Source organism: Centrocercus urophasianus, unplaced genomic scaffold (genome assembly GCF_019232065.1).
Source record: "Centrocercus urophasianus isolate 14NV4802_14NV808 unplaced genomic scaffold, USGS_Curo_1.0 seq_15, whole genome shotgun sequence".
Lineage (NCBI taxonomy): Eukaryota > Metazoa > Chordata > Aves > Galliformes > Phasianidae > Centrocercus > Centrocercus urophasianus.
In genome coordinates this window covers 23371766-23393165 of record NW_024884697.1, presented here as the reverse complement: position 1 = coordinate 23393165, position 21400 = coordinate 23371766, and the positions used below count along the sequence as shown (strand labels likewise).

At 42.7% G+C, this 21400-nt stretch overlaps 1 protein-coding gene across 1 annotated transcript; it reads left to right on the top strand.

The window, feature by feature from the left end:
- Window positions 1-3894: 3894 nt before the first annotated feature.
- Window positions 3895-20562, top strand: CAV1 (caveolin 1). Its single transcript, XM_042815924.1, has 3 exons — window positions 3895-4018; window positions 4613-4777; window positions 18656-20562. The coding sequence occupies exons 1-3, from the start codon at window positions 3989-3991 to the stop codon at window positions 18995-18997; spliced, it is 537 nt and encodes a 178-aa protein (XP_042671858.1). The 5' UTR covers window positions 3895-3988; the 3' UTR covers window positions 18998-20562.
- The last annotated feature ends 838 nt before the right edge of the window (window positions 20563-21400 follow it).

Below are 21400 nucleotides of genomic sequence, written 5' to 3'. Positions count from 1 at the left end.
GCTAGAAGTGGCTGAATGGCACAGAATAGTGTTGACGCCAACCAGCATTCATGGCCTAGCTCAATATTGGTCAGGAATCTGATATTGAAAAGGGTTGGGAAAAGAGTGACTCAAATTGCTCGAGTCTGGAAAACTTAACCTTCAGCTGACAGAATTAAGGCTTTCAGTCTACTTTCTGCACCAACCGAGTGCTTACAAGCTACTCTGATTGAAACCTACGGGGACTAGCTATAATAAAAGATACACCTAACACAGGATTGAAATGATAGTCAGGCATATAAATCCAAAACTGTAATCCCTGCCCAGATGCCACCCAGCTAGGAACATGTTTAAACTCAGGAGGCACCTCCCTTTCATGTAACCTTCCCTCAGTACCTACGGTTTTATTTTGGTCATGCCCAGAACTGCCCTTGTTTGAGCAACTTGGCATCTTACTCGCATCCAACCCCAATCAGAATCCCAAAATAAGGGAAGAGAATGCCTTGGTCACCTGAAAATGCACTGACTGTACATCAGCAGAGTGGGGTACGTCCCAAAGTATGCTTTCCCAGAAGTCCAAATGCATTAGCACACCTCAGATCGGCAAAATTGATCTCGGGTGTCTCAGTTGTTGGATTAAATTTCTAGCCCCCAGGCTGTTGTGAAGTGTGCTGTGGCAGCAGCACCTCCATTTAAAAGGGAATCACTCATAGCTAGAGGTTATGAGAAGAAAGGAATGTGAGGGCAGCTCACCATCTCTCCTGAGCAAATGTCTCCTCTGACACAAGGAACGAATAGGCCAAGTAACAAAAAACATGCATGAGGGCTCCCACTTCAGAGAAAAAGCTCTGATTCTGTGAGTTGTAATTTATACCATGGATAGCCTCCAGAGTGGGGACAGAATGACTATCGTGAATCCTCTGAGACTGAACGTCTGCACATTGTGGAATGAGGAAAGCACTGCTCTGCTCTGTAAGTGCATCCCAGTGCCTGTTATCACACAGCAGGGTAAGTGCTGTATTCAGAGCTGATAAAAGCTCGCTACCAGCAGCTCGGCAGCTCAGGCCTTCAGCCAGCAAGCCATCCAAAAATGCACATAAAAGGATGCGCTTCAGCAGCTGAACAGAAGACACTAAAACCACAGTGATTTTCCTCTCCTAAGCCTTAAGTTTTGAATCATGCTGCATAAGGAAGGCTGCTTGTGAGCAGGCTGTTATCTGACAGTCTCGCCGCTGCTGCAGCTGTACATAAATACTGATCCTCTGCTGATTCCAATCTCTCTGACATTGTCATGCAAGTATCAGGAGCATTGCTGAGACCATAATTGGAATAATTACACAACTTCAGGGGGAGGAGTGGAGTGAGAGGCAGTGTTTGGTACCAGACAAAGACACGCAGTGAGCAGCCATGCACATTTAGTTCAGCTTTGTGACTCATTTTCTGACACTATTTTTTGAGGAATTTTTTCCAATCCAATATTTGCTTTTTGGAAGATATGTTTCCTGCCAGTACCAAGGCTTTTCTTCTTATCAACATCTGAAGAACTGCTTCCACCTTGCACACACTCAGCTGCACGTTTACAGTCAGCTCTCAATTAAGGCAATTCCAAGATGTGGGCATTGAGTTAAAGCAAAACTTTGGAGCTTAAAACATTTTTTAAATTAGACTTGAAATGCAATTGGTGTGATGGAAAAAGAAGAGCAGCAAGGTGGCCAGGTAGTTAACACATATTCTGTTCAGCAGCTGTCCCAGGCTGCCAACAGTGCAGCAAACCTCAATGAGAAGAAGTTAGGGTGGTATTTGCAAAGCCAGTTTGGTGTCTGCAATCTGTGGCTATTTTAGGCCACTCCTGGATAATCCGTTCATGGTAGGTAAGAAGGGAGCACAGCCTTGCACTTTCAGAAGGTTCCTGCAAGCCTTTGCCATGCCTTTTCCAGATGAGCTGTCCTGCTCCTTTGTATGGCATCACAGCTCTTTGCAGAGCTCCTTTTCTCCTCTGCTGGGATTCATCTCATGAAATCTATCAATTCCTCCTGCTCCCAGTATCTCTTTAACTGCAGCAGTGTTGTATGATTCAGAAACTTCTTCCAAAGGCTGTTGAAGTTCTGCAGAAACCATTCCAGGAATCATTACTGTTTCAAATCAACCAATAAATTTCCTATTTTTAGTCATCCTTGAGACATGCAGTAGTACTGAATATAGGCTCAAGATCTTCCTTTCAGTACTTGAGGGGAGCTTATAAGAAGGAGGGGGACTAAATTTTACATGGGCTGACGGTGATAGGATAAGGGAAATGGCTGTACAAGAGGGAGACTCAGGTTAGATATTAGAAGGAAATTCCCTGAGGTTCTCAAGGCCCGATTGGATGGAACCCTGGGCAGCCTGAGCTGGGGGATGGCAGCCCTGCCCATGGCAGGGGTTGGACTGGGTGGGCTTTAAGGTCCGTGGAAGCCCAAGGCATTCTATGATATTCTGATGTATGTGCAGGACAGTGACCAGGCATGAAACTTTCTTAGGTACAAAAATTGTAACTGTAATGGGGGAAATTTTTTAAAAAGGCATTTTTTAGTTATTGTTGGTTGTTTGGTTTTTTTGGTGGTTTTTTTTTTTTTTTTTTTCAGATGAATTAAGAAATCCCAGAAACTGTCTTTAAATCCATACATTTGCCTTAATGCACATACTCAAGTGTTAGGACATGTTAAGGATGGCTTAAGTTATCATGTGAATTAAAAAAATTGCTTCTAAAGGGGTCAACTAACTTGGAAAGCTGGAAAACATCCATCCACAGTTCTAAAGTTTATGAGCAATAGAAACACTTAAAGTCCAATGTTCCCTGTTGTCCATATCAAAACTACACAGACTGCATCCCCAACAGGTACATTTATTTACAATTACAGAGCCTTCGCCATCACAGCCAATGGCCTGTTTGAGGGTGCTTCTCTGTTGAATTGACAAAGCTGAATACACTGCATTAATGCTGTTCTACTCCTTTTGCTGCAATTCTGTGCATAATGGCATAAAACTGACGCCCACTTTCTTGTTAATGTTGTAGATCTCATGCCGTGCTCTGATTTACTAGGAGAAAAATAATGGCTGCAAAAATTAAAAACGAAATAAATGTTAAAAAAGGGCTGAATGTAACATGGGGTTTGTAGATGTACACGGCAGCTGTGCCTCGGACCACACTGGACCCAGCGATGGATCACTGCAGCTCTTCCCCTTATGTACGCCCCTGGGCTTATGAGAGGCTGTGAGAACAGAGCTAAATATCGGCATCTCACCGCTCCTCTCAAAGTGAAGTCCCAGCAGCTAACACGCACGTCAGACGCGGGTCAGCCTCCTCCCAGGAAAAATACAGCACTGTTAGCATGCGGGACCGTTAAATATTTGCATAGTTTTGAAATGAACCGGTTGAGAAAATCTCTTTTTCTTCAACCCGAGGACGTCTAAGTTTCCACAATTGCTCCCGGGACAGTGTGTGTGACATTGTCAGAGCGGGGGGGGGCTCTACCAACGCCTCTCTCCCGCAGCGCTGCTCAAGTTTTCCATCTCCTCGTCCCTTCCCGTCCCTTCCCCCGGGGCTCTGCCACATTCGGGCACAGCCGCCCCCCTCAGCCCATTGGCGAGGATCCGCTGCCCGGTACGGCCCGAGCAGGGCAGGGCGGCCCCGGTCGTTGTCGCCGTGGCTGCTGTCGCTGTCGTTGTCGTTGTCGCTGTCGCTGTCGCTGTCTCTGCCGCTGCCCAGGCAGCCGGGGCCGCCCGCCCGTTCGCAGGTCTCCGGGGCCGGGCCGCTTTCCCCTCCCACCGCGGGCCGCTCCCGGGCGCGCCGCGCGATGCCGGGCCGCTCCGCCGCTTGTCATCAGCCCCGGCCCGAGGCGGGGAGCAGCCCCTGGCCGGCCGCCAGCCGCCTCCCTCCCCCTGTCTGGCCGCTCCGCCGAGCGGGATCCTCCTGCCTCCTCCGCTTCTCCGAGTTATAGAGCAGAGCAACCTGAGGCAGCGCCGGGGCAGCATGTCCGGCACCAAATACGTGGACTCGGAGGTAGGGCGTCTTGTGCGGGCGCAGCCCGGCTGCTGCCGGCGCCCGACCCGCGCTCCGCGGCGGGACGGGACGGGACAAGGAGCGGGATCGCGGAGAACGGGACGGGACGGGATGTGACGGGACGGGACAGGACGGAGGGCGGGCGGGGGGTCGCGGGCGGCTCGGCCGCTTCGAGCTGAGCCGGGGCTGCAGGGCGAGGCCACGCGGCGAGGGCGGCAAACCGAAGGCGAGACGTGAGGGGCGCGGAGAGGGCGTCGCTGCGCACCGACTCTGGCGTAGGTCGCCGAGGCAAAGCCGCCTCTCCGGGCGGGCCGTGGGGACGGCGGGCGGCAGCGCTCTGTGCCCGGCCCGGGAGGCGCGTGGGGGCGTGTGGGGCGCGGCGGGGACGCCTGGCGGCGGCCGCGGAAGCGGGCGTAGCGCCGGGCGCGGGGTGTGGTGAGCGCCCCGCGCCGCCGTTAAATAGCCCGGGCTGCCGCCCGCCGCTCCGCGCCGCGCTCCCCGCGGGACCGGGGCCGCCCCCAGCCCGCCCTGCCTCCTTCCCTCCTTCCCTCCCTCCCCGCCGGCTCTGCCCTCCGGCCGCTCTCCCTCCCGCAGGGCTTTCTGTACGCGGCGCCCGTCAGGGAGCAGGGCAACATCTACAAGCCCAACAACAAGATGATGGCAGACGAGCTGAGCGAGAAGGCGGTGCGCGACGTGCACACGAAGGAGATCGACCTGGTCAACCGCGACCCCAAGCACCTCAACGACGACGTGGTGAAGGTGAGGGGCCGGGACGGGAGGACCGCTTCTCTCCACCTGTTGCGGGAGGGAGGGAGCAGCTCGCAATTTCTTTTCGGCGTTGAAACGAGAGGGGAGGCTCCGAGCTGCGCTGCCCCGAGCCGTGTGCCCGCAGCTGCGGACCCTGAGCAGGCGGCTCCAGCCCGGCTGAGCCCCGGAACGGGTCTCCCTCTGCTCGGAGTCTGCAGAGGTGGTTTGGCTTCGTTTGTTTAGTTCGGTTTATGTTCATTTCCGTGCTGTTTTTCCCTCTCTCGGGGAATAAGAAAAGGAAGTTAGGCAAAACCAGACGGTGCCTCTTTCTAGACTTTTTCTTCTCAGTAGGACAGTTTTAGCTCAGTTGGACAGTTCTGACAAATCTGGAGTGACGGAGATTTTTGCTCGGACTCACTTTGGTCGGAAAAATCATGGGGCTGACTTTTCTCTTAGCCGGAGAATTTTATGCTGTTTGTGTGAAAACCAGGGACACTGTCACCTGAGCTTGTCAGGACCCAGCAAACCAAGGGCTGTCCAGTCAGTCGTAGTGGATGAGAAAGCCACCGGGGTGCTTAGCGCCCAGCATGAGCTCCCTGAGCACTGGGGCTGTAGAGCAGGAAGACTTGTTCTTAAAAAAAAGATAAATGTTGTATTGTCTCTGGAGGGTAAAAAGGTTGGAATCCAGTTTCTAAATGTATGTCAGGAGCATGATTTGTACCATGTGCGGACAATGCAGAGAGGTCTTGTGTAATCTCAAATTCCACTGACTTCTAAACAGCTTGGAGGTGCTGAGTATGACTGGCCACGTTGCTGTATCAAGAATAGGAATTTGGGCTGTCTCTTTTGTTAGAGAGCCATTGTCCAAGATCTAGAAAGAAAAGGGATGAAATTTCCATTTGTTTAGGGGAAAAAAATCATCTGTAGCACTGCCTAGTGGTACAAAACTTCCATTAAAGTGTTTGATGTAAGGGAGGAGGGAACAATTCTTTTATCTGCTACCCATGGAGGAGCAGCTGGGTAGCAGGAATGTAGGAGCTGGAGAACAAGGCTTCCTCATGGCTCATTGCGTACATCAACAGAAGGAGTCCCCAAAGCAACCAGACCTTCCAAGGATGAGTCACAGCCCCCAGGCAAGTCGGAATTCGAGTGTCCAGACTTAGCCTGGGAGAGAAAGATCCTGCTGGGACAAGAGGCAGGCTGCTGGTGGAAAAAACTCCTAATGGACATAAAAGAAGTGGCATGCAGAGCCTGTCCTGCTTTCTTTGCTTCTTCCAGGGGCAATGATTAAGAAAGTTAGCTTAGTAGATTCAATAATCCAAACCACATTTAAAGAATAAAAATTATACAAATGGAAAAATCAAGCTTTTCAGTATGTCCCTCCAAGATAATTGCAGACCATCAAATGTGTTCATTGAGAACCAGCAAGCAGCTGGAATAGCAGTGCCATGTCTCGTATGCATGAGCTCCTGGTAGTGCACAGAAGCACATCAAGACACACTGATGTACCAAAATGAATGTCGACCACAAACTTTTCATTTTGCATTATAAAAACAGCAGCTTTTTTTTTTTTTTTTTTTTTTTTTAAGTTGACATCTCAAAGCAACGTTGTCCCATCTTGTCACAAAGATAAGTAAGAATCACTTTGACTTATGTAAGCATTTTGTAACTAGACCCAACCCTACCAATACAGAAAGGAATTTTGCTACACTTTGAGTTTGTTTGGATACTGCTTTCAGGTTTAGCTTAGAAGTAGCTGCAAAGTCTAGATCCAGTTCCTAGGGGGCAGACTCTGACTGAGGAGAAGACAAAGATCAGTTCCTGCCTCAACCACCAGTCATGACCTCTTCCATCATGTAACCTAGAAAGTGTAAAAAATGTACCTGAGTAACAGGAGTCTTGGGTGCTGGAAGACAGAAAAAATTGTTCATGTTCTTTTTTAAAGCCTGAAGCATGCCTCAGATTTAATTCAGTTTTGTGTAGGGCCATTGCCTTTTTCTAGATTCAGGACCTTCTGCTTTGTAACCAGAATTTAATGCATTTCTTGCCACTTGACTATGAGTCACAATAGCATGGAAACTAGGGACAAATCAGTCAACCATGAAATAGAAATGATTAGACAGAGAACGAGGAATCTGCTCTGTAAGCAGCTCTCTAAAAGGCCTCAGTGTTGGCTGCATTCAAATACTTCCCATAGCACATTTTAAAAATAACACTTGCTTGTAAGAAGCAATGCACGTTCCCTTGGAGTGCAACACAGAGCATCTGCAGCTTTGTCCACAGAAGACATGGAAATGAAATGGAGCAGGAAGCATCAGGGGAACAATCCAGGCAAGAGGGGGAGACCTGATCCAGACCCTTTAATAAAAAATAATTTTTTATTAAATAAATAATACCAAGTGGACACTAAATGCTGTGCCAGATTTCTAGAAATGTGGGGAAGGCAACTGACTCTATTCAGAAAGGGATGCAAATGAGGCTTTACTGACCTTGTGGTGTGAAAGCTGAGGTCCACAGTCAAAGCTGTTGGCAGATCCATGCAGCAAGAAGCACAATCTAGTGAAACCACCAGAGTTCCTTTCCTGTTCTAATTCCTTCAGCAGGAAGCAGAAAGGAATGAGTTTCTTCCTCATATGGCTGCTCTCCTGCATCACTTTGGGATGCCAACGATGTGCAGCATGGTCCCATTCCTTGAGGCACCAGCTTCTGGAGTTGTCTGTCATATAGAAAGCAAAACAGGAATTTAGCAAGGAAGAAGTAGCCTCTGTGCATGTGGGAGTTCTCTGAGAGGAATTTTGATGATTATACAGTTATTTGCCTCAACGTTATACATATTTCATATGGCAGATTCCACTCTAGACTTGTAATCCACAGCTTATGTTTGTGTGTGTTGGGATGGAATTAGCAGAACAGAAATACTCTTTTTTTTTTTCTGTCATTTATCATTGCCTCCCCATTGACCTAGGTCTCACATGAAGTTGACTGAAGTTCTCTTTCAGGTCTTGCACAGTCTTTGCTCTTCCTGTTTTCCAGTGCAATATTTGAGTTTTCCAGATTGTGGCTGAACTTCCAGCCTTCCAACTCGTTGCAGTTCAAAGTTTTTCAAAGTGTCTGTGGCTAAATCTGCAGAGTTTGTTAGAAGGAAACACAGGAGCTGCTTTCCTGCAGCCCTTGGAGAGGCTGGCTTGTGCTTCTCAGTGCTTCCTCGCTCCTTGCTCAGGATAGGAATGGACCAGGCACATCACCCAGCAAACTCTACTCCCTCTGGACTAGTAAGGATTGAACATGTGGTCACATCTGATTACAATTCTTTCCTGTAGTCCTGTAGTGTTGTGCTAGGGTACTGCTGTACCATCCAGAATGTAATTATTATTTTGTTTCTAACAAACAGTGTCTATCTGCTGCTGTTGTGTAAGCGACCTTTTCTCTGGAAAAAAAAAAAAAATCCTGCACTTGGCTACAGATGTAGCAATGTGGAACTTTTGTACCAAGTTTTAAACGCTTGTGTTCCTGCCTTCTTACTTAAAGCCAATGCAGTTAAGGGCAGCTTTGCTCACTGCAAGGCCGAGTCTGGAATTTTTAGTCAGCTCTTGACAAATACCACAACACCACGATGTAGGCATTAGCGAGCACAGTGCTGCTCAGCCATCCTGAGCCACGCTTAAGGCAATTTCCAATAAATAAAAAATAAAATAACTTCAAAAAAAGAACAATTTGCAATGGTATTTACTAAATCCTTCACAGATGTGGTCACACGCTGTTGTGCTGAGCACGGCACTCAGAGAGCCAACCAGGCCCCATCTCACACCTCCAGGCTTGGGAGCCTTCTGGAAGGAAAATGGGTGCTGATGGGTGCCGTCCCAGTGTTTTTGCTGAGGTTGGGAGGGTGAGGCACTGAGGGCTGTCACTGGTGTGACAGTGTGGGAGAACAGAGCTTCTGCCCTTCAGATGGTTGAGTGCTCTTGGAGGAAGATTGGTGTCACATAGTTCAGGCCTCGCCACAGGATAGGATGGGTGGTCCCCCAGCGTGTGTCTCTCTCCATTTGGTGATAAGTGCAGTTTCAGCATGTCGTAACTGCATTCAAAGGAGATTATTCTTAAACTTTGCACCATACCAATGGCCAACCGTGGGTTTCAGATTTTAAGATGCAGCACTATTCCAGTGTTTTGCTATCTGCGTGATACAATTCTGTTCCGACTATTTCCTCCAAGGCAAATGTAGGATTCAGAGATTAAAGCTCAAGCTGTTACAAAAACCAGTTAGTGGGGGAACTGAGGGCTGAGAATTCTGAAACAGATTTCTTGCACAGAAATTAGAAGTTTCCAGATTGTTACACGTGGAGTCTTTGTATATCCTAATATTATGAATTCATTCTAATCAAGTCACAAATCTCCAAAAAAAGTGTTTGTCTTTAAGATTATAGTATTATTAAAGCCTTATTCACTGCCTTCTTAACATGATGAACATGACTCATAACTCCATAGGAAAATGTTCACTTGATGACAATGAGGAAAGAGCCAGCTGTTCAACATGGGTGTTCCTTCTGTTAGAATTTATTGCACACTACCTTTTATTCAGAGAAGACAAATATTTTTTCTTTCTGTTAAGTGCAACATAATTCAGATAATATGTTAGAAAATTTAAGAAGAATCTGAATTCATTTTAGAATTTTTAACCCAATATATGGATAAAAATACCATCTCAACTGCAGAAAGTAAGGATGTCTAATATTGAGAAAAGTATCTCCAGTGGGAACAGGGAAAGTGTGCATGATAAAGTGGCTTTGCTATGAGATCTCCAGTGAGAATCTGATCTTTGGTGTATTTTAAGCAACAGAGAGAAAAAAATACCATAAATGAACGTGTATGAATCAGTAATACTTGAGATGTTTGGAAAGCAGAAGAGAAATATAGCTCTAAACTAAAGTTTATTTTTCCCACTGTCCTCAAATATCTTTGCAACAAATAGGCAGTGGGATGAAATCTACACCAGCAACTGACTTTTTTGAGCGGTTTGAACTATCATTTGCCTTTTCCAGATGTTCTTTAATTTAAAAAAAAAAAAAAAAAAAAAAAAAAGTCTAGAGCTAGAGATGTGATTTCTTATTTTGAAGATAAGTTATGCCATTAAATTTATTTGATTGCTTGGAGGGCCAGGGTTAACTCTGTAAGTATCTTTATTTTTTTTTTCTAAGTAATTTCTTATGAAAATGTTTTTTAATATTTTCAAAACTAGCAATTTTATGCAGTATTATTCTTATCAAAATTATGTCATTGGTTTAGTATTTAGAAGGACAGTCTCATTACCACTATGCCCACTCTAGAGAATACATTAGCTGATGAAGTTCACACCCTGTTTTATTCATGATAATCAAGGAGTTATGCTATTGATGCTAGTGGAGCTGTTCAATGAGACATGTCTGTATTCTACTTATTTGAGCCATGTACTTCCACTTCAAATAAATGGGAACTGTTAAATTCAGCTTCTCGAATAAGAAGTGAGAAGATGATACTACTGCAGCTAAAGGTGAAAGCATCACATTCCCTGTCCAAAATCCTGCTGTGCTGAATGTAAGTCAGAGTTTCCAAGAAGCCAAGGAAACCAAAGGTTGCAACACTTCCTCTGTAAGCTCTAAAACACCTTCTCAGAACTCAAACAAATACTATAAAAACATATTCACATTTCTCTCAAGATCAAGTTAATATCTTCTGTAGACTTCAGTCTCAAAGTCTCTTGTCATTTTAGGAAACCTGATTTCGTTTATCTCTTTTCCAATGCAGTTTATTATAAGACTATAACTGTAGACCAACAAAATCTTGATCTTTATGAAATATTAAAGAAATAATTGCCTCATATTTAAGGGTCAGTAACTGAAGATCTTCCAGTACAAGGACAACGTTCTAACAGCAGAAATGCAGAGGCATTTGACAGTAACAGAGTGTTAGCTGGGCACACTGCATGCTCGCTGTCAACAGTAAGCAATCCAGACAGAAATGAGGGAAGTGAACAGGTCACACACATGTGCTAAAATAATTGCAGCAATTAACAGGAATGCATATGCGGGTAGTATACATAGTTAACAGTCTTCTCCAATTAACTTACTTAAAAATGAGAGAAAAAAAAAGTTCAGTTCTAGATCTAAGCACCCTAATGAAGGTGGCCGTCTCTCTCCATGTGCTACTAAGAAGTCCGAGATCACTGTAGTTCCATTTTCCATTAGTGTCCATAGGAGGACTGAAGCTAGAGCATGCTCTAAAAACCCTTAAGGCAGTTTATTAACTTAATATCAGGTCTGTGAAACTACCAACGCGAAGCAACATAATCATCTAAATTATGTTTAGAGAATACCTGTACTTTTATTAATGTTTCTGAATCCTGGTTAATTCCAAATCAATAAAAGAGCTCTCATTATTTTTAGTATCATCCAAATTCCACCTCCCTGTTCATATTGATGTGTGTGCATCCTTACACATACAGACATGGAGAAACATGTGAACATGCACATACACAGAGACATACCAGAGTTCTTCACTGAGGTAAAAATATCAAATGAGGTGAAACTGTGGAACATGAAACAAATAATAAAATGAAGAAAGCTTTGTAAGGGTTCTGTTTGGGGAAAGTTGCAACCACCTCCCAGCACTCAGTTTCCAGGGATGAAAACAGCCACTTCGTTTTCTGACTGCTCACTGACAGCACCAAAATATTTTCCATGGAGCTGACTGATGTGATATCCCCACCTGCACAGGAAGCTTAACTGTGTTTCAGCAGAATGCAGATGTCTCCCTAAAGCTGCTATTCTTTCCTTCTGCTGATAAGAAGCACAGACAAGTAAGGTCTCTGGAGGACGCCTCCTTGCCTCAGTGCTGACCCACTGCCACAGCAACTTTTTCCCCATAAATATTTCCACAGATTTAGATGAGCCTGTCTGCTAAGACAGAGCCCATCGCAAGGACTTTCCTGGAATGTAATCAGTAATTCAGAATGGTTAGAGCTTGTTCTCTTGGTAATTATTACCAAATTTTGGCTGTTTTCATTGATTTTCAGGTTATGAAATTGTGATCTTGCAGTCATGACTCTTTTCTAAGTCATGGCAGTAAATTGCTCACAGTCCATCTGAACATTTGTGCAGTAGTGGTAATTCCTGACAGGATATGGTTTTCTTTTCTAGCCAGAAGAGTGTAGTCCTTCAATTCTTTTTCCAAACATGAATGTCCTTGTTTGTTAAAACATGGTTTGCTTTTTCAGCATTCTTTGTAGTATTCAGGAAAGTTGCACTCTCTCCATCAAGAGATCCACGGGCAGAACACTCAGTTCTTGCAGTGTGATGGGAAGTAGACTCAGGGAGAAAGGAAATGTAATGAAATCTCATTGGTCAGTTTGAACACCTGATGATGGTCAGATGGAACCCTGCTCATTTCTGGATACATCTGGATGCTCATGTTGTGTGGTCACCCTACTGCAATCTAAAATATTTTTTTATGACACACCTGACAGCACCTAGTAAAATGTTATCAAGCTGTATGTTTTCAGGCACAAGGTACCAGCTTCTTTACACAATGCAGGTAAATGTTTGCCAGATGGATGCTGCTGAAAAGGTGAACTTTTTAAAGGTATAAACAAGTGATACATGTATGTAAATTATTCATCAAAGACCCAACTTTCAGTCTGGCTTGGCTGTAGCCCTTGTCTGGCACATTTAGACATATTGACATCAGTGAGACAGTTGCCATTTTTCAGGTTGTGTATACGTTTAAGTGGTTTGCTCAGTTGGAGATATCAGTGATTAATCAGAAGAGATGCAATAAGGACCCTGGTGTCTTTTCACTGACTGCAAAAGGTATTGATAGCACTCAGAAACACTGACGTGCTGAGCTCCTGGTTGAGTTCCTCCCCAGTGGTGCCTGTCTCTGCAGGCTGTGTGGTAGGAGACAGCTGCAGAGCACAGACACTGCACACAGCAGTTTGAGTCGTTGCAGTTACACTCACAGAAATGTGGCCTAGGCCAAAGCCTCCATAAAATGCTGATGGCCTTAATATATGCATATATACTTCTGATAGACTCAGCACAGTAACTTTTCAATGGAATTGATACCTCAAAGCACAGATTTTGAGAAGAAGCATAATCTTTATGTAGGCAGTTTGAGGATGGAGTTTGACATACCTTTAGAGCCTGCCAGATTTGATTCATAGGAACCAAATTGACAAGGTCAGCTGTTTTCATACATAACTATTTTCTTGTATAAGGCACATAATCTTGACTCAGCTGTTGGGATTTTTGTTGACTGGTTGGTGGTTGGTTTTTTAGGTTGGTTGGTTGTTGTGTTTCTTAGTAAAATAATAAATTCACAATGTTAAGTTTCTTTAATTAATAGGTATTTGCTTTAAAAAGGCTTTGAAAACAAGGAAACTTTTCCATACCATTTCCCTTTGTTGTAAATAAGTCTCTTTAAGAATCAAAGGAGATTCCTTAATTTCCTGATAGAAGTTTAATAAACACACATAGAGCAAAAGAAGACACAATAAGTCTCACAGCAGAATCAGACAAAAGCTTCAAGCAGTGTAAAAACTAGCTTTACCAATCTGAATAGTAGGAAACAAAGAATAGCTGAAGTCAGGAAGTGTATTGTAGGCATGGAACAGAAGTTAATAGCATTTAATAGCTCTGGATGAAGTGGGCAGCTGTTGTGAATTAATAGCATTCTGTAAAGGGTTGCAACAAATTTCCTTTGCTTCTGTCCTTGTCACAATTGAATGTGCCTGTATTTTCATTAGCCTAGCAAATAAGTCGCAATTATTTTAGAGTACACCCTGACAGCTCCAAAGGATCAAACTATACACTGAGTATGTAATCTTCAGAGCAGGACCTATGGCTAACTTAAGTATGTCTTTATGTAAATGAAACAGAATCCATCACAGGTTTACATGTACTTGATGCTTTGATAAAAGTGGAGTTGTGAAAACACCCTAAATGAACGTATCTTATCCTTGCGAGCCAGTTAGGTCCATCTCCAGAAATCAGTGGAGAACTGCAAAGTGTCTTTCTTCCCTGCAATCCCATTTCTGGCCACCTCTCTTTCTCCTATCACTCCTATTTTTACTTTACTTAGTTCATTTGGACTCTCATTATCAGCCTGATGACACTTAGCATTGCTGAGTGCTGCTGGACTGGACTACAAAGGAGAATGGTAGAAGAGGCTGAGGATGGTGTAACTGAATGAATTATAACCGTTAGCAAGGCAAAGCGCATCTCTCTACCTATTCTTTATGTTACTTGCAGAGGACGGATTTCTATGAGATAAAAACAGGATCTTTCTTGGGAGTGGCTCAATGCAGGAAGAATCTGGGTGATGTCTGAGTTCCTGCAGTGCAGGAGTTATCTGTACTGCCCTAATGGTGAAACAATTGGAACCATTCCCAGCCAGGAATTCATATGTGATCTGTTAGCAGCTGAGATGTGGAAGAACCCAGCTTACCTCAACTCACTGCCTGCCTTGATTTAGGCTCTGTTCAGAGTAAGACTAATTTTGGACAGTACTGCATTTCCTTTGTAGCTGGACTCTTGACATACATGTAATTTCAATAATTCACAATAAAATTATCGTGGCCTGTAGGCAGACAACAGATTCACTTTAACTCAGTGTTTATCTGAGAGTTTTTTTAGAGCTGCCAGGCTGCCTTTCTGTCTTTTCACTCTTCGGTTCAGTTTGATATCTCCCTTATTCAACGTGGAGCACTGGGGAACACGGATCTTGAGGAATAACAAAATGGAACACGTGCAGTAGTGACACACTGGGTATAGCTCTTACAGCACCATCTATATGCATTGGTAGGAACGTTAAAATTACTCTGAGAACGTGCTCCACCAACTCTTGATGACTGTTGGTGCCATGAATGCACTGTTGTTAGCGTCTAACAGACAGATTGATTCCCAAGTACTTTTAGGACAACTGTGTCTGACTTGAGTTCAGAAACCCTGGCCAAGGATATATCATGAATGTTCTAATATTAGCTTCAACTCCTGGAATGAGGACAGTGCAGTCCATCTGGAAATGTGTTGTGATCTGATTCTTTTGTTGGCTCCCCAGGATTAACTCTCTGAATATCTTGAGGTACACAGCAGAGTAAAACCATCTGCTTTTGAGAACCACTGTCATAGAAAATTTACTATGTGATCTGAAAACTGTTGAGTTTTCCAGCTTCCATTTCTCAGTATTCACTGCAATTAATTATTTAAAAGGAATCAAATTACAAGCAGTCTTAGTATTTGTTTGCAATGTTCTAGGAGATTTACATTAACTTATGGTTTCTTTTTACGTGTTAAAAATATGCTTTGCAGATAAAAATAGGTCCCACTTAGCTGAACACATAACCATAAAAAAGCTCCATGCAAAGCTGCTTTCCTGGTAATTTAACATTTACCTTATCAGCCAGCTGAAAATATGCAGGATAGTCTCTGTAATGACTGAGCTAAATAAAAAAGACTTTAGGTAGAACCCTGAGTAGTCCTTGATGCACTGAACTGCTGTTTGATAGTTATGTGCACAAACTGTCTCTGCCAGTTATCACAGCATCAGCTGGTGGGATGCACACAATAAACTACATGAAGTTTTGGAATATGAGGGCTATGTGAAACCTTTGAGAAAAAATGAAGTCTTCATGTAGTATCATTTTCTGAGAGTCTACTTTCTATGCTGAAGTCATCTTCCTTTTTTGTCATCATCTGCATATTGTTATCTAGTTTCAAGGCTAATGGTGATAAGCCAAGAGCCCATTTGCCTTGAAAAAGAGCAACTGTATGATATGGGCTACAAAGCTTTTGAATAGCTGCAGAAACAAGATACTGTAACATGCTTGCTGGCGTGTTTCAAAATATAAATAAAATCAAGCATACATTTCCAGCACGTGCACTCAGTTAATAAGATTGGTTTCAGTGAATAATATGCACTTTGTGCAAACTTTTTTGTTCTTGAGAATTGACTTAAGACAATTGGAAACCATCACCAGGAGATAATATCAACTTGACTCTATACATATCTACAACCTTTTCTTCAAATTTTTGTTGTAATGCAACCCTAAATTCCAGTAATTGATACAAGGAAATCTGATTGTTTCATTTAATACACGAAACCACTGTACATTCTGGAAGTTTTCTTGCTATGAATGGCAGCTAACCTCTAAGGACCAATTCATGTAAGTATTTTATGGCCAATGTACTTAATAAAGCTAATATTGTGTCAGTTATTCAGTCCCCAGATGTGAACTTCTGTATATAATCAAGCCACAATGAAAATATAGAACATATTGTCTGTAAAGCACTTCCAAGAATCACAGTTATTTCTACCAGAGCTTCAGAGTTGCCCACACTGAAATTCCAGAGCCCAAATAATTTCAAATTTCCCATCTTCATTCAGCAGTAGATGTGGTGTTGTATATGCTTTTTTCTGCACCAATTTCCATGGAAGTATTTTCCAAGATCTGTACCAAAAGGTCACACATGTGACCTACGGAAGTGCAAACTATTTTGTGTGTGTAGAAGGACTGCAGGAGAAAATTGTCATTTCATTTCTGTTTCCATTTCTCTTTTTGTAGCTATTACTTTAAGATTACTGTGTTCAGTTTCAGAAATTCCAGATAGACTTTAATCTCTGAATGCCTTTGCAGAGAAGAACATGGAGCTGTGGTGTGTTTGTTGGGTACTCAGCCAGCGCAGATCCTAATCTTGATTTCTGTAGAGATAGAATTTCAATCCGAATGCCAACTTTAAGTGTGATGTTGATGATGAATTCCCATCCAGAAGAATCAGGTATCACTTTCAAATCACTAAAGCCTTGTTAAGATAAAGCAGCAGATAAAGAACAGAATGTTTATAGTTTACTTTATCTGATGCCTGGAGAGATGCACTGGCCGGAGCAGACATAGTGACATAGAGGCCCATTGAGTTAAACCTGCATGACATCAGGCATTTATGATGTTTGACATCACAGCTGATTCAGAAATGTCTTGGGTTGGAAGGGACCTCAAGGATCCCCCCTGCCACAAGTAGGACCACAGACCTCCCCATTTAGTATTAGACCAGGCTGCACAGGGCCGCATCCAACCTTGAACACCTTTGGGAATGGAGCATCCATAACCTCTCAGGCAGTCTGTATCAATCTCACCACTCCCTTGGTAAAGAGCTTTTCCTTGATATCCAACCTAAATCTTCCCTCCCTCAACTTAAAAACATTTCTCCTTGTCCTGCCATCATTTACCCTTGTAAAGAGTTGATTCCCCTCCTGTTTATAGGCTCCCCTTAAGTATTGGTTGCAGTGTTGCAATGGTTGCAAAGGATGCAATGAGGTCACCCCACAGCCTTCTTTTTTCCATGCTGAACAAGCCCAGCTCTCTCAGCCTGTCTTTGTAGGGGAGGTGCTCCAGCCCCCTGATCATCCTTGTAGCACTCCTCTGGATCCTCTCCAACAGCTCCTAATTGAAGGACTCAATTGAACTCAATTGAAGATTCAATGAGAGAAAGGGAGGAGGTGCTTTTTTTTTTTCCAGTCTGTATTTTAATAGAACTTATTTTGAGCCTTTTCCTACAGCATACGTGATACACTGAGTATATTTATATTCATGTCCTTCCAACATGCTAAGGTACTGTTGCCTGAGTTTCTGAGACCTCTGGTCCATATCATGCTTAATCTGCTTCTGTAAATCCTCACTTATGGCAGCAGTATCATTGGACACTGGGATTCAGACCCAGGAATGTATTTTCTTTTTTTCTTTCATCAAAGTTAAACAATCATTTCATTTCTTAGAGAGGTATAATTTGATGGTGTTCTTTTTCCTGTTCTATGCACCACCTATGCAATTTGTTGTGCTGCCTAAATTAAATATCCTGTATTGTGGGTTATATCAAACACGTTTGTGTGACATGGAGCCGAACTATAATCGTAATTCTGTTAATTTTCTAATAGAAATGTTATGACAATTAGGCTTCCTGAAAAGCTTAATATTTCAACAGAGAGTGGTAAAATATGCATGCTGGAATGTACTGCTTCCTTAGCTGACTTTGTGAATGGTTTATGAATAATATTCAAAACTATGAAATATGTGGAAGAGTGTGTTCCTTCTAAATATTGATATGTTATCCTGACTGTGTCTTTCACTAACAGTGTTATCACATAAACAGAGCAGGTTAGAACAAAATGGCTCTAATGTGAAGAGCCTTCTTACATTTAATAAAATTGCAGGCTCCCTCACTCTTTTACAATAAAGAGAAGTTCATCTTAGGCAGATCTAAATCCAGCACTTTGTTTTTCAGCCAATCAACAGCTATCTATGCCTATTTCAAAGTATATTTAGATGTCCTAAACGCTTGTTCACTGTCAAAATTCAGCAATACTATATAAGGGAAGGTGGAAAAATTCAGACAAATAAAACACGTTTTATTGATGTGTTAAATGTCAAAGCAGTGACTGCATTTGTTCCATTTAGAAAGATGTGAGATGGTTAAGTTAGACAAAGGAAATGTAAGTAATGTAAGTGAAAGTAATGATTTTATCACCTTGTTCATCTCTTCAGCACACTTAAGGGGTGTTCCTCACCCTTAAGGTCGCAGGAGAGAAGGACAAAATATTCAGTTTCTTGGATGGTTCTTCTCTGTCTAAAAGTTAGATGTCTAGTTTTGAGCTAGTTTTTAAGGCTTACTTATAATCAGTAGGGAAAAAAAAGACAAGACTCACTCGTGGCTTAGATGATATTTTAAAATGGGTTAACTCACGTTGGGATCTAAGGAGCTTCAATATTTGTTGCAGGCAATCATTGATTTTGAGGCAGGGGCTTCCTGGACTCCACGCTTCGATGAGGATGTCTGACTGACCTGATTTTTGTGTTCTTTGCTGCAGATTGATTTTGAAGATGTGATTGCTGAGCCAGAAGGAACACACAGTTTTGATGGGATTTGGAAGGCCAGTTTTACCACTTTCACTGTAACAAAATACTGGTTTTATCGCTTACTGTCAGCAATCTTTGGCATTCCCATGGCACTCATCTGGGGCATCTACTTTGCTATCTTGTCATTCCTGCACATCTGGGCGGTGGTGCCATGCATCAGGAGCTACCTGATTGAGATCCAGTGCATTAGCCGTGTCTATTCTATCTGCATCCACACATTCTGCGACCCACTGTTTGAGGCTATGGGCAAGGTGTTCAGCAGCATCCGAGCCACAGTACGGAAAGAGATTTGAGGGACATTTCAAAAAGCACCATCAGCCTGGAGAGAGGGTGGGAGTTTTGTGTTGTTTGGGGTGTTTTGGTGCCAGTTTAACATTTCCCAAAGCAACATACAGCAACTGGTGGATATGCTGGCCCAAAACAAAAAATCACTTCTTGCTCAATTTCCTTTACAATGTATTCTTACTGGACTTCTTGCTTATTGTGTTGTTTTTCTTCCTCTCTTTTCAGTCTGCATTTCAAACTAACCTTAAGTGGCTATTCTTCTATGACAGCTGCATATCATTTTGCTGGCTGTACAATTCAGAGACTGAAATGTTGTTGGATGCCTTTTTATCTCACTGTTCATTCCTTGTAAGATAAATCCACAGAGTTACCAAAGAATGACAAAAATGCTTTCCAACACTGTAATGCCATTCATTTTGTTGTGGCCAAAGAGTACAGAGCTGCTGCAGCAGAATAAACATGACAAGCTGGCAGGTTTAACAGAATGTTCTTTTTCTATTGTATAGTCAGTTGACTACAGCGATTTGCAGTCATGGTCAGGTATGGTGTATTAGGAATACATTGGTTAAGTAAACAATTTACTTAATTAATGCATGTCCTGAAAAACTAACACTTCATCAGGTTGGAGACACTGACATGTGAAAGCTTTGCACATCCATGAAAAGGCTTCTAGTGCCTTTGTATCTCATTCTTTCTCGGAAGTTTGCAGCCAGTTGTTTCTCAGCCTTCACTAAATTGTGGAAGGAAAGTGAAGTTGTAAACTAAAACTGGTCATTACGGAAATGTTTTCCTGACTGTGACTTACGACACATCCTTTAGTTAGCGTTTAGGTGCTTATCTCGTAGGCTTCATTTTTTTTCCAGAGTATTCAATATTAAACTATGCCAGAGATAACCCTGAGTTACAAGAAACATGAAGGTGTGCCAAACACAAGCCACAAAATGCCAAGGAGGGGCTGCCTCTGAGGGAAACTTTCCTATGAGCTTTAAAAAACTTTCCTATCAGCAGAAGTCAGCATGCCACTAGCACACACTATTTTCAGAAGACGCTTTGCTGCGTCTAAACTAATCCATCAGGAGAGATGGTTTAGAAACTTCACATTTGGGTTAGTCTGGTTTTAGCTGTGCTGCAACATCAGAAAGTCTTAAATGGAGGGTGTTGCGTCAAGCTAGCCTATGCAGCAAGATGCAAGGCTTACAAGGCAAAGCCTTTGCCACACATTCTGATGCTGTGACCTGCAGAAGCTTTTTGCCCTCGTGATAGCACTGTGTTGAGAATACAGCCCGTATCCTCATGTGGTTTGTGTGAAGCTTTTGTAAAAAGAGTTGTGAGGCTGATCAGCTTTCTTGTAACCAGCCTGGGGCCTGAGCCTGCTCCGGCTGGCATCTACTGTCCTTGACCTCCAAGAGGGCAGGCCTTGGCTCTTGGGATTGAGCGTGGAGCTGTCTGGTACACCTGCAGCTTTCTTATCTAGCGCTGATATTTCACATATTGCTTTACCTAACACGGGAGTGCCTGCAGTTGCATTTCTGCCAAAGCATTGAAAACTTTAGGAAATGCTGCATTTTTTTAATGGGGGTGGGAGGGAGGGAGGGAGGGAGAGAGGGAGGGAAGAAGGGGAAATGTGCACAAAATGTTACAAAGCTATTAACTACTATTGTTTGCATTTAAAACAGACACTGGTATGGATATAGTTTTATGTTTTTCTATGTACATAATGGAGAGTGTACAATTATAGATTTTTTTTTTTCAGTATTGAAACCAAGTAAGATTTTAAACAAGATATATTTTATCTTTTTATGAGGAAGATCATTCTGAAGAAAACTTTTTTGATTTACCATATAAACTGTATATCCTGAAAGATGTCTGTTCACTTAGATTTATTAGTCCCTAATCCAATACATTGCTGACCCGAGACAGTTACATTGTAGTTATATGCTTACAGATATAACTGACACTTTTTTAATTCTGCATGTACATTAAATAATACAATAAAACAATGCTTAATGGTAGCTCCTGTCTGACTTCTTTATCCTTGAAAGTCACGTGAACAAATCCCATGTTACAAGGAAGAAAAAAAACAATATATCTTAATAAAGAAACAAAAAGCAATGTCATTTACTTGTCAAGAAACAGCAAAGCATTCTTGATTTGTGTTTCAAAATCTGGATTAGAAAGACTCTTCCCAGCAGAAGATTATGCTTTTTCTCCCAGGTAAATATTTTATGCTGTTAAAGAAGTAGGCAGGAAGGCAAGTACGTACAGCACTGAATAGGGAAACTATGTGTACTTAAACACTTAACAAATTCCTTTTCTTTCTTGTTCCTCAGTTTGCCCACATGTCAAATCCCAGTAGTGAAGTTTTCATGTAGAAAATTTTAAGATCCAATAAATAGAAATGTATCTAATAC

Coding starts and splice junctions, on each gene's coding strand:
- CAV1 (XM_042815924.1), top strand. CDS start 3,989: ATGTCCGGCACCAAATACGTGGACTCGGAG. Junction 4,019..4,612: donor CCAAATACGTGGACTCGGAG/GTAGGGCGTCTT, acceptor TCCCTCCCGCAG/GGCTTTCTGTACGCGGCGCC. Junction 4,778..18,655: donor TCAACGACGACGTGGTGAAG/GTGAGGGGCCGG, acceptor TCTTTGCTGCAG/ATTGATTTTGAAGATGTGAT.